The 13,899-nt window shown below is 40.2% G+C and overlaps 1 protein-coding gene across 1 annotated transcript in view; it reads right to left on the reverse strand.

Moving 5' to 3' along the window:
- Window positions 1-13,893, reverse strand: part of COG5 (component of oligomeric golgi complex 5) — a 172,503-nt gene extending 158,610 nt beyond the window's left edge. The window contains exons 1-6 of the mRNA XM_015850827.3: window positions 13,804-13,893; window positions 13,196-13,335; window positions 12,016-12,073; window positions 8,389-8,443; window positions 8,228-8,297; window positions 1,890-2,010 (exon numbers count right to left, since the gene is read on the reverse strand). Of these exons, the coding sequence (XP_015706313.2) occupies window positions 1,890-2,010; window positions 8,228-8,297; window positions 8,389-8,443; window positions 12,016-12,073; window positions 13,196-13,335; window positions 13,804-13,861 (502 nt within the window). The 5' untranslated portion in view covers window positions 13,862-13,893. The remainder of the gene's footprint in view (window positions 1-1,889; window positions 2,011-8,227; window positions 8,298-8,388; window positions 8,444-12,015; window positions 12,074-13,195; window positions 13,336-13,803) is intronic.
- Between the last annotated feature and the right edge of the window lie 6 nt (window positions 13,894-13,899).

A 13,899-nucleotide genomic window follows, 5' to 3' on the forward strand; every position in this document is an offset into this window, starting at 1 on the left:
TCAAGTACCCAGCAAGAAAAAAGCTTTCTCAGTAAAAGCTAGAGTTACCTGCAGCTCCTCTTATTAACCCCTAGTGCAATCCAATTCTACAACTGTATATTTTCATTGCAACTTTTCCCATTACTGCAAAATACACTTCAAGACAAAGCTAAGTACAAACTCAAAGTGAACTAACAAGCCAACTGAGATTTGTGGAGGAAATACCAATCATATGCATATACCTAAATGGATATATGTACAGGTTCACCTTCCCCCTGTACATATACAACATATATCAGTATGTAAAGATAAATGTCCAGTTATGCTGGGAACCCACTGAGAATAACATATAACAAAATGGTTTATCAGACTACAGAAAATGCAAAGCTTTCATTGTAAAATCATGATGCTGCTGAGTTCACCAAGCAGAAATTCTATCTGGACCACAAGTACAACAGGAGCATGAAATAGAGACCTAGCCAGAAACCATCCAAAATTAAATTAAGGGCCAGAAGCCCTGGCTCCTGCCATGCATTGTAGGATAAAACTCTAAAGTGCGTCCTAAGGGGACACATTTCCCCTTACCTTTAATAACAATTACTCAGACTTCCCCAAGCTTCAGAAAAAGACCAAGTGTTTGAAAACAAGAAACTCAAAAACCTGTGACACATCAACAAAAGAAGTAGAAGCTTTCCGTCCTTCTAAGGAAATTCTAAAAACTACACAAGATCCAAAAAGCAACATAAACATTTCAGATCCCAGTGTTAAATCATACTCAGTATTTAAATGGGAACTAGCATACAGATTAACACCAAAGGACTTCCAATTTGGGCAGCTAAAAGCCAGCATTTCTTTATATATCCTCACAATGGATTCCAAAAATGCAAGATATTAAAAAGAAAAATTAGCTTAAAATACTACATTCAATGCTCTAGTGCTTCCGTCAAACTGATACACTAAATAAATATTTAAACTTTCCATTTGCAACATAGCATCTGCTAATTATAATGCTAAATCATTGTCTAATAATTTTCTGATTACACAGAATAAAAAGAGCAGCAGTGACAAATATGCACAATAAACCCCAGAATGATTCTGAGTGTTCAATAGTTCAGCCCTCCCACAACCTATTTTTGGAAGTTGAAACGTGGATACCATTAAACCAAGGAGAAACAACTGGCAAGCTACCATATACAATATATATATATACCAGATACATATTTGGTGATCTCAAAGACTACTGGGAATTTCTTTCCTGCATCCTGCAGCACAGTGCAGAAGCACCCAGGCCAGTTGAAGAACAAAAAGCAGCCTAGCAACGTAATGCGAGCATCATAAGAAGTATATTACCACTGTTTCTACAAGCTAGTAAAACAGAGAGTAAATCAGTCACTTCTGGAACAGAATGCTTCCAATATCTGAGTTAGCCTAGGTGTATCATGTCACATATGGCTTTCATAAAGGTCAAAAGGACAAGCATTTTCTTTCAAGACGCAAACTGTAATTCAAACTATGCCTTATTATACTACAGTGTCTTCCTACAGCTAAAGGTAAAATCCATCACCTCTGAGGGTATTTTATACAAGCATAAACTAGTGTGAAATTAACTTACATAGAAAAACCATTGCCCAAAAAGTGAACTTTTACAACAGAATTTTTCATGTTATTAAACAATTCCACCTGGAGAAGCATGAAAAAAAAAAAAAAAACAAAAATGAAAATCCTGAATGAAGGTACTGAAATTAGAACTGAGTTCTGTTCATATCATTTCCCAGTTCAAACCAAGAGGCAGAAAGTGAGAACCACACTAACAAGTTATAGGAGTTTCTTCATTTTCTTGCAAAGTCAAACACTAGCTTGAGTCATATGAGCGCAAGCTAAAAATGCCTCTAAAAGCAAGAAGGACTCACCAAGTTCATTGAGACTCTGAGCAGCTTTTGTTATCTCCCTGCTTCCTCCTTGTAGTTGCCCTTGAAGTCTCTTACTGAGATGCAAGATGCGTATTATCCTCCGCAGCAAGTCACAGGCAGCCTGTGGAGAAATCACAGCATTAGGGGATGTTATCAGCACACTCTGATCTCATCATTTTAGGCTTCTAATATGGAAACATTTTTGTTGGAAGTAACCGCGGGAGACAAGTCTCATACTATCATGGTCAACAAGCCTCGTTTATTAGGTGTTACAGCATCTCATTTATACAATCAGTAATAAGTTCATGCATATTGCAAAAGTTAAGCTCAGGATTGGTGAATTAGACATTACTTCATCTGACCTTTGTGGTTAGTCTTATGGATACTTTTTCTTTGCAGCTCTGTCTACACCTTGCTACACATCTTGCTTTTCCCTTAGGCCGTCCTTGCTCCTAGATACATATTTCATCTTTAGCTACATACCCTGTCTTTTCACATCCTGATTTCTTCTCAGCTGCCTAGCCCATGATCGGCCCTAGAATAGACCGTCTTTGTCTTTAATCACGTTCATTCTTTTACAATTTAACTAGTGGAATCTCTTCATATCCTTTCTCATGAAGCCATTCTGCATAAACACTCTCCACACATTTTAACCAAAGGAAACACAAATTTGAATAACAAGGAACTTCAGGACACTGAAAAGCCAGTTCTTAAGTACCTTTTTTCATTACCTAATGCAATACAGGCAAACAATATCAAAAACTGGGCTAAAATTATGCTGCCATTACTGGCACCTCTTTCCCCCTCAAAATAAAAGAAAAAGAGACACGCTCAGAACCCCATGAGAGTGACATGTTCTATTTCCAAGCAGAAGTGAGCTCCATATTGCATCACGCAGCCCTCCTCAGCAGTTCTCCCATCTCTAAACTTCAGTAAAATAAAGAAGTTGGCTTTGCCCATTAAGTATTGATCCAAAGTAAGTAAAATAACAGAGAGCAATAAAAGCTTAAAGGCTTTAAGTGTTATTTTACAGATAATGACTCTTATGATAGGAATAGATACAATAATCCATTTTCATCAAAAATTTCATAGGGCCATTCACCTACATTTATCAACCTGTCACTTTGTTTTACTCGATAGGTTTGCAAAAGCACACCCCATTCTTGGCTACAAATTAAGATGGATGCATACACCAAGTTTCAGGAACCATCTGCTTTGTATTTTCATCAGCACCAATTCAGAGCAGAGGTATTGCTGACATCTGAATCAAACTTATGAGTTTCACCATTTTTCACTCAACTATTCCTTCAAACAAGTTTTCTTGTTCTACGCAGTAAATTAATGGAGGCAGACAACCAGTGTGAGTTACACCACGTGCATGATAAATGTTTTAAGCTTTACAATGAAAGAGGATCCTGTCGACAATGGGTATGAAGTGATGACAAGCTACTATACAGGACAGATCCCCAAGCTGCTTCTAGGCTACACAACTCAGGTACATCAACTATTTAAACTACTGCGTCATTTAAGCACAGCAAACAAGCTTCAGGACTGCCTGACATGCCCCAGTGGCAACTTAATGTGCAGGCATCAAAGCCCAGACAGCTTCAGTGCATGTCAATCCAGGAAAGACTACTTCAGAACTCCACCATAAGGGGAGTCCTAAAGACATACACAGGTCTTCACTGAAGGACAGTAATGAGAGAAACCGTACAATAAGCAGAGAAAATTGAGCTCATCTGGAGTCAGGTTAGAAGGTGCGTGGCACAGGGTGAGCAACATTACTTTAAAACATGTCTCCAGTATCTGTAATCAGACTAACAAGTGGTAAATAAGAAATCTGGGTTGGACAAGACACAGTTGTTATGAGATATTTTCCCTGTTACTGAAGAGAAGGCCTCTTGAAAGGCCTTGTCTTATAGACAGAAAAATGAAATCAAAAATTACTTAAAATATACACAGATATATTTAGAATCTGACAGGCTTTAAGCCCTTTCAAATCTTGAAAACAATAAGTACACATATGAAAATATACATAAGTCCCTGCAACCAATGTTTAGTGGATTGCACTACTCACCCAACTCTACTGTATGCCAGCACAAACCAGTGGAAATACACAAATACAATGTTTGATTTTTATTCAATATCGGGTACAACAAAGAATATTACAAAGCGCCAGTGAGATGAATCACTGAAAGCACGTTGACTCTCGCTGCTGTCGGCACAATGCCACGTATAACTAAGGGCAAGTTCCCTAAGCTTTCCAGGATGACTTAGCCACATGATTTCTATTATCATTAGCGAGAACCAAGTGGGGCTTATCCTGCTTTGGAGAGATTAACATATCAGTTTTAATTAATGCATTCCTTTAATCAGAACGTATTTTGATCCACATATCACTTCCATATCTCTGAACAAAACTTCTGCAAGATACATGAAAAATAGCTCTTTATGCAGTTCACTGTGCCTTGTCAAGGAAGAGCCCCCAGTATTACTACTTTGCCTTTAGATCTAATTCTCTCATCCAACTGTGTACCTCTGGCTAACTTTTTCCTTAGGACTTTAGTTATCTTCCGAGCATCTCATACTTCACATGCAAGAAAAAAATTTATTTCATTGTTTTTTATCTCCCATTCCAAGAAACAAGACTGTAAAAGGACTATCTCTTCGAAAGGGCTGACAATAGCAGGACTAGGGGAAATGGTTTTAAGTTGAAAGAGGGAAGATTTAGGTTGGATGTTAGGGGGAAGTTCTTCACTAGGAGAGTGGTTAGGCCCTGGAACAGGCTGCCCAGGGAGGTTGTGGATGCCCCGTCCTTGGAGGTGTTCAAGACCAGGTTGGACGGGGCCCTGGGCAACCTGATCTAGTAAAGGTGTATGTTTGGTGGCCCTGCCAGGCAGGGGGGTGGGAACTACATGATCCTTGAGGTCCCTTCCAACCCGGGTCATTCTGTGATTCTGTGATTCTGTGATTCTATCAGCAATGACCACACTGTGCCCTTGGCAAACATGCTTCACACAAGTATTGGCATTTTTGTGAATTCTTCAACTTAATAAAACTCTCAAATACTGTAAAAGTAGGCAGTATGTGAGGACTGTGCAATGGGAAGTTAACAGAATCTACTAGTAGAGTTGTTCATGAATGCTTGATCATCAACCCCCACCACCACCTGTACCACAGAAGACTGAGTTAATTCAGGAAACAGTCGTTCCTGCAGTCAATACAGCCTGTTTTTCCAAAGGAAATGCTTGTATCCAAACATGATGTTATTCCATAGTTAAAGCAAAACTGAATTCGGAAAAAGCAGGGAGTGGCCTGAGTTAGTCCCAGTGGCTTTCATGAAGTTAAAAATTAAACCCAAATTTTCTGGAGATTACACGTTAGCTATCTGCTGAAATTTAAATCAGCAATAATAAAGACATTACTGCTGCGATTCAAACAAAAAGCCTCTTTTAATCTTCAGTTAATTTTAGGAAATTATTGAGGCAATTAGAAACACCACTTGAAGCTGCCAGTGCACAGCTCATATTTGTGATTGCATGTATCTGTCAGACCATAATGCAGGTGAATGTATGTGTAATACAAGCCCAAATAAAGATGGGACAGTACACCATCTTAAGACTACGTGGACATTTATGCACTGTAATACCAGCATGAATTCTGCTACCAGTAAACACTTCAAAGAGAGAATAGTTTTCTATTGTAGAAATATTTTTTTCTATTTTGTGGGTTGTTTTTTTTAATAAAAAGCTTTAAAGGAAATCAGATATTGTAGGGATTTCTAAGCATGAAGATACCTAAAACTAAGAGTAGTTGGTTAGACAGAAATGCACAGAAAATAACCCTCTGAAGGACAAATTCTCTGCTCAGCTGTTAACTAATCCCATTTAGCTTGTGATATGGCATGGAAAGTCTATGAATGTGCTCAGAAGAGGATAGGATGATTTAAAGCAGGAAGTAAGCTCTGTGAGTTTGCTGCTCCCCTGGGATGCCGTGAAGCCATAAGAACAAAGCAAGACATAATATACACAAGTATACAACAGAGATTTAGAATTCAAAACTACATTTGTAGTTTGACGATGAACTTACAGAGAAAATGTTTATGAAAAAGCGAGGCTATATTAAAAACAATTAAGGATGGTGAAATCCAGCTTTATGCAAGCCAAACACTCCTTCAGTTTGTGAGCAGTCCCATAGCAATCAAAGAACAAGCACTAAAGCAATACAAACATGAATACAAGAGGCCTTTAAACACCACACAAATCAGCAAAGAATAACTAGCAACCCTAATTTGACAGCATTGTCTTTTATCAGTCATTTGTCTTTATTTATTTTTTAACTTATTCCACTGACTGTATATCAGCTGATAAAATCAGCAGGTTTGACTGTCCATGCTATAAGTCTTGCATTTGGTACAGAAGTAAGCAATGTCATTTCATAAGCCCTGCCACAGCCAGGAAGCAAACTGTTTGCTGTGCTGATGCTCTTCCTTCCTGAACAAACAAGGCTGCCAGGTGAACAGACACCACAGCATCATAATGTACTCACTGTGTATCTGCCAACAGAGGAGAGGACAGCAGCCCTCATGCTGAGAACTGTCACTGGCAGCAATGCTGGAGTGATCCTTCCTCTTCCTGTGCATAGCTCAGTTAGCAGATAGGGACATGAGGATGGGCAGCCCAGAAGGCTCCCTTTACCCCACATCTCTCTTTTTGTTGTTTTTGTTGTGGTGTTTTTGGGTTGTTTTTTTTTTGACTGGTATTTGGAATAAGAAGACTCATAGCCCAGAAGAGCCAGATATTACAATTGTCCTGGCATAGGTTGAGCACCAACCCCAGCCCCTGGCTGCATGTTGCTTTTACACCATAGAAAAATCCATATCCCTGCTACACCAGACAGGAAGCAAAGTGAACCCAAGAAACACCTCCTAACCTCAGGGACTTCTGCAGTTTGACTTTACATAAGGTCAGAGAAGAAACAATCATCACCTTTAACTCCAAATTCATAGAATCATAGAATTACCCAGGTTGGAAAAGACCTTGAAGATCATCAAGTTCAACCGCAGCCTAACCAGAACCCTAACTCTAAAAACCCTACACTAAATCATATCCCTGAGCACCACATCCAAACGGCTCTTAAACACAACCAGGGATGGTGATTCAACCACCTCCCTGGGGAGCCTATTCCAGTACCTAACTACCCTTTCTGTAAAGAAGTTCTTCCTAAATTCCCACAGTTCTTCCCACAGCTGCAACATTCACCAGAGAAGAAAAAAATAAAATCTGAACCTGGCACGTGAAAGTCCTGGAAATTTTGCCCGGTGGCAAAAGCAGTGACAGCTAGAGCTGGGAAGCACAGGAGCAGCAGCTGAACAACCAGGCTGAACAGACTGCTAAGAGCTTCCTGCTGAACTCCACTACTACTGAAAATCAGATAGAAAATATCAGACCTTCAGCCAAGAGCCCAGCATTCTTACTTGTTCCACCATTCCTGGACTAGAAACCGTGTACAGCTGTTTGCAGCTTCATCTCCTTGTGCTCTACAAACTAACAGCGAACTTTTTAAGCTGATATCCACAGTCCAAATTTCAGATACTAAAAGATAGGTTTTTAGTTTTGCAACTTAAAATACTTTTTTAAAGAGAAATGGTTCAAACAGTAACTCTTTAAGCCTTTCCTGATTTGGAGTTGTGTTGCTTTTAAATAAATAAACTGAACAGAAAGCAGCTACATCTACAGGATCGATGGGATAGTTTTCAACTGCAATAAAGTTGAAAATAGAAGTGTTCAGCACTTATCTCACCACTGCTGGGAAAAAGCTCTCCCCCACTGCTCTTCTTTAACAGGAACTAAATTCTCTGTAGACTCCATTTAAAAGCTAGGAACACCTGTGTACCTAGGCTTGTACACCAGAACTCCAACTGGCTCAGTAAGTTCCCAAACTCTTTACTAAACTGCAGTTAAACACACACATAGAGGAAAAGAGTGCCTCCTACAGAACAACATAATACTAAACATTAAATATACCTAGACAGAAATGAAAATGCAATTAACCTGTACTCCGATAGCCTTTCACTCATTCCCTCATCTAAACAAAAACTAAACCAGCTAGTGCAAAAGTCAACTCTGCTCTTAGCAATATGAAGCACCTCTCAGTAGCTCATGAGGAGACACATGAATATTGATTTTTACTGAGAAATACTGACAGCAAACTCCAGTCTACTGGAGTACGGAAATCCCACTCATGTCTGATGAGTCACCTTTTCTTAATGCTCTGGAGGACTGGCAAACGAAACACTTTAAAAAAGACTTTGAAAATGTATTTCTAATACAACTTACCTGAAGCTTTGCCAGCTGAGCTGTGCGAGACACTATTTTGTTGTAGGGATCAACAATTTTGGCTCTAATTCTGAAAACAAGAAGTTTATGGAGGTATTAATAAATAGCATGATAGAACAAGTAAGAATTCAGAATTTCTAATCACATCATGAATGGCATACCTATCCACAGTACTTTGCAGAGCACCAATTCTGGTCTGCATCATTTGGAGGACACCTACAAAATAAAGCAGATGTTTTACAAGTAACACGCATGATATGAAGAATACTTCTTTCTGTAATTGACAGCATCTACTTCTGTATTAAAAGAAATCAATCCCCCTTTACAACAAAAGATATTGGAATGAATGAGAGAGAGAGTATTTAGAAATTAACGGAAAAGGTAATAAGCAATTACTGACCGCTATTACTACAACAACAAAAATACTGCTACAGAACAAAAACCTGCAGAAGATACACTGTTCTGGAATTCATCACACGTTAAGCTTCAAGTAATATTTACAGAATGCTGCTTTCTAAAAGAATTAATCATAGAATCATAGAATTACCCAGGTTGGAAAAGACCTTGAAGATCATCAAGTCCAGCCACAGCCTAACCAAAACCCTACACTAAATCATATCCCTGAGCACCACATCCAAATGGCTCTGAAACACAACCAGGGATGGCGATTCAACCACCTCCCTGGGGAGCCTATTCCAGTACCTAACTACCCTTTCTGTGAAGAAGTGTTTCCTAACATCCAACCTAAACTTGCCCTGGTGCAACTTCACAGAATCACAGAATCACAGAGTGACCCGGGTTGGAAGGGACCTCAAGGATCATGTAGTTCCAACCCCCCTGCCTGGCAGGGCCACCAAACATACACCTTTACTAGATCAGGTTGCCCAGGGCCCCGTCCAACCTGGCCTTGAACACCTCCAAGGACGGGGCATCCACAACCTCCCTGGGCAGCCTGTTCCAGGACCTAACCACTCTCCTAGAGGCCATTTCCCCTCATCCTGTCACTTGTCACTATTGAGAAGAGACCTGCCCCACTCTCACTGTAAGAACCTTTCAAGTACTGGAAGAAGGCGATAAGGTGATAATCTCGACTGACATTAGAGGAACATAACTCGATGCAAACACCTGAACATGACATAAAAAGCACCACAACTTATTTAACAAACGAACTGGACAGTTCAGAGAAACCAGCAGGCAAGGAGAACTGAGAAGCAATGCCATTTCAAGGTTTTCTTCCTGTGCATGAGCACCTTTAACAAAAAGTAAGGTATGTCATTGTGAGATCATCTAATTCAGATCACAAACAGAGCGAGCTACCCTAATCTTGTTTGTTCCAGATTAGTTTGGAAAAGCAGCGCAAAGGAAAACCCACAAGCACAGTTGTTCTTTCCTTGCTAAATTGCAAACAAAGCAGCCAAGGGTAATAGTCACTTTTGCAACATGGAATCAGCCTGCTGAGAATTAAGTTATAGAAACACAGACCTATGAAATTATTTTTGTTTCAATTCTTGCTGGCACTCTCAAACATCCTCTGTGCTTGTAAAGCCGTGTTTGCAAGCGTAACTTCTTCAAATTGAACTAAACTATCATATAATATGGAAAGACAGAATATAAACAAGACTACTGTTATTCAGACTCTATTTCATCTATTTTGTACAAGTTGGCCTACTCCCGTTTTCTCCACAGTTCAGAATTATTAACTTGGTTTATTGATAGATTCAGGGGTCTTCTTGTATTTGTAAATAGAATGGCAGACATGCAATCCCTGCAGATAAAAAGATGAAGATATGAGAGAGAGAAAAAACATCAGGATGGGCTGTATTTTCTACTTCACACTAATAGGGGACAACAAGACATTGCTACATCTACAAGTGTTGCACCCTTCACAGCAACATAACATTCCTCTTGCCAATAGGCATTATTAGAAAGGGTGGCAAGGTAATCTACCCTCTGCATCTGCTATGTAAGATACAACCTAACCTATCTCAAGCTAGCAGGTGACTGAAGACATCTGGTGAGCTATTTGTAGAAAAGGAGCAAGAAAAGAGTATTTCTATCTAATGCCATTAGCAAAGTATACAGATCTAAAAGAAAAAAAGAAGTCCCCGGGTATTTACAAGTCAGGTTAATTAATTTGCAATATTTAATGAGATTCATGTATCCAAATGACTGTGCATGCTGTGAGTTATGACAGGAAAGTAAGCAGATGAAGATTAATGAACTAAGTGTATGTAGATACTCTAAGCTACGTATTTCTAACTTCATAGTTAGATTTCCTATTAACATTTTTATTTTACTTATGGATATTGACTCAGTTCTTCTACAGTGACCATATTTTATCACGTGTAGCCCAAGCACTGCACAGAGAAGCAGGTTTTGCAGTACTTAAAATATCATCTGCATTTGCATAGAACTGTAGTTTCAACTGATGTCTCGAGTGTCAAAAAAATGTCAGGATTAGAGCCCTCCCATATTTCTCTTTCAGAAGAGAAGGGGCCTCTTAAGGAGGATAACACTGTATCAATAGAAAACAATCAAGAATTTTTATGCAGACTCAATTTTATTTCAACTTTTGGTTATCATCTCTAAAATGCCTTATTTACTACACCTCTCCTACAGAAATATTTTAATTCTGAATAGCTGTTTTGAAGTACTTCACTCTTGCTTCAGAGCAATTTTAGGCAGGAATGCCTTCAGAAAGAACCGTGATTTCTGAACACATGGTTCTATAGAACACAAGCTGGGAGATGATCACCATGTAGATGATAAATTCCACGTCTGGAGGATTAACAGGTTTCACATTTCCTATGCTTTCATTTTCCAACTGTTTAAAAAAATATCTGGGGATTAGCATTGCTAGATTAAATATGCATTTCTCTATTTCTAAAATCTAGATGTAAATGCTAGTAATTGAATAGTGTATGTAATACTTTACAAAGGCTCAGATGGTACAATAACCATCAGCAAACAGAAACTCTCTGGTTATGACAAGACTTAAAAGCAGAAGAAGGGAGAAAGGTGGGTTACTTGATTACTACAGAGTAGAAGGGGAAGGCTGCCCAGGGAGGTGGTGGAGTCTCCTTCTCTGGAGATATTCAAGACCCAACTGGAATCCTACCTGTGTGACCTGGTGTAGGGAACCTGCTTTGGCAGGGGGGTTGGACTCGATGATCTCTAGAGGTCCCTTCCAACCCCTACAATTCTGTGATTCTGAGATATGCTTGAATCCCACAGTATATGCAAGCAGGCATACTGCAAAGGAAACATCTTTCTGCACAAAACCAAAACAAAAACAAAACCCACCAACTCCCACAAATGAAGCTGACACAAATAAGTGTCACAAAGCAGAATGGCCGGTCTAATGAGCACCCAGGAGAAGAACCATATTCTGTAATCATTTCTCTGTACACGTTCCACAGTTTCTGGGTGAAGTCTTTACAAATCAGCAATTTATTTTAAAAGCCAGAACCCAATTAGTGGAATGACAGAAGCATACAGATTTAATCTAGTAGCTTCTTACTTCAATAAGACTTGATTGCTAACATTGCTTAGAACAGACTATGAAGCTTTTTGCCTATGGAATAGTTACTCCAGAGCAGTAGCAGTCAAATCTTCTCCCAGGAGCTCCATCTGCTGACATCAGGAAAAACAAAAAGCTGCTACAACTTCTGAGTTGTAAGATCTGGAGCTGCTACATTAGTGACCAAAGTGAATCATGTTCCCACACAGACATTAAAAATGCTCCCCTGCAAATAGGAATTAGCAAGCATTCAGTAGATGCATCTTACCTTCTAGGGATTCAATTCCAGTTGCTTGAGCCAACAGGTCTTCATGTCTTGCAACAACCTTTAAAAAACAAAAAAAGAGAGAAAATAGAAACAATGACATAAGAACAGAGACATACACCTGAAAGGATTATCAAAATATCATCATCACGTTTCATTAAATAGATCCAGCAAAATGCAGATGAAAGCATTTTCAGAACATGTTTTGATTAACAAAATGGTAAGCTCAAAAGGGGAGAGTCAGATAATGCAGTACAGGCAACATATTAACATAAGTCAGAAAAACAAGCGTGTTTCAACACATATTGATATGTAACAGTAGCTGTAAGTGTAAGCTTAATAATAACACGGTAATAATGTATATTCCCATTTTAATGTTTTCATTTCTATTTATGAAATTTAGAAACTAACTTCTAAAGAATTTACCATTGCAGGGGGAGCACTTTTTCAAACCAAGCACAAACTTATCATGTACTCCCACAGCCAGGTCAATGGTATTTGCAGTGTCCACCTGGATTTTATCACTAAGCCTTTGACTATCCAAATTTAAATGCCTTTTGAAGGCGTGGAGGTGTGTTATTGTTAAGCACTGGAATAGGCCCCATGGAGGTGGTTGAGTCACCATCCCTGGATGTGTTTAAAAACCGTTTGGATGTGGTGCTCAGGGACATGATGTAGCTGAGGGTTGTCAGTTAGGGTAGTATGATTAGGTCATGGTTGGACTTAATGATCTTTAAGGTCTTTTTCAACCTGAGTGACTCTATTCCATTCTATTAGCACAGGTTGTGTTTGCCCAGTTAAAGGTAAGAAGTAAAGCCCAAGCTACACTCCAGCACAAGACAGAGGAGTGCAGGACAAGTCATTCACTATCTTCTCACAACCATCATGCCAAAACACTGGGAAGTTTTTCTGATAGCCCATATAATCTTTTGGAAAGGGTCAGGGAACCCTTACAAGGAACAGTGGAACCACACACACAGAGACTGAGTGTAGAAACTGAAAGCAAAACAGCATACAGCTCCTTGAGGGGTACTATGTGGAGTTAGTGTCACATTCACTGCTCTTTTTACTTCAAGCTGTACCTTCAGTTACCAAGCAACGTCAAAAGCAAAGATCACTGGCCTAATCAGCTTCTAATCACTTTATCAACCACCCCCAAACACCAGGCATGCTTTAAACTTACTTGTATGTGAAGCTCTTTATCCAGCTGGCTGATACCTTGGGCAAGCTTTGCAAGCTGCTCAGCTATCACCGCCTGATGGATTGACTGCGATGTGTAAGCTTTCACATCAAAGTCCTCTCTGAAGAAGTCAGCGTAGCACTCTGAAAACAGATTCAGATGTTATATGATGGATCTACAGCAGGCAGTGCTCAGTGCCGGTTCCTCCAGCCATGTAACACAACAGGGGAGAGCGGTTTGAGAACAGACTGCAATCAAAGTGAGCCTGCGTGGCAAAACCCACAACTTCATAGAACCGTACTTCATCTGTCATGGTTACAACGGGGTAAACTTATACTACATGAGGAAACTATGCTCCGGTGGTGACTTTTAACGAAGATGTGCGCTGTTTGTGCTACAGAGGCTGACACCTGCGTGCCTCCCGCACACACGTCCCCTCAGGAGCACGGATGCGGGCAGCATCACCCGGGCAGCCCCGGCTGAGGGGAGCATGAAGGCAGGCCCCGCTCTGGGGCTGCTCGCACTGTTCCCCTCCGCCCCACAAACTTTCAGCGACGTGACACCGCGGAGGCCCAACGCCCCGCTCGCCCCGGCTTACAAGCGTGCCTCACCATCCGCCTGCAGCTCTGCCAGCGCCGGGGCCGGGGCTCCGCTCCCCGTTTCCTCCATGCCGCCCAGCGGAGCCTCTGCCGCGCGTCACTGCCCGG

Source organism: Coturnix japonica, chromosome 1 (genome assembly GCF_054131305.1).
Source record: "Coturnix japonica strain WE chromosome 1, WE-NBRP24, whole genome shotgun sequence".
NCBI classification, from domain to species: domain Eukaryota; kingdom Metazoa; phylum Chordata; class Aves; order Galliformes; family Phasianidae; genus Coturnix; species Coturnix japonica.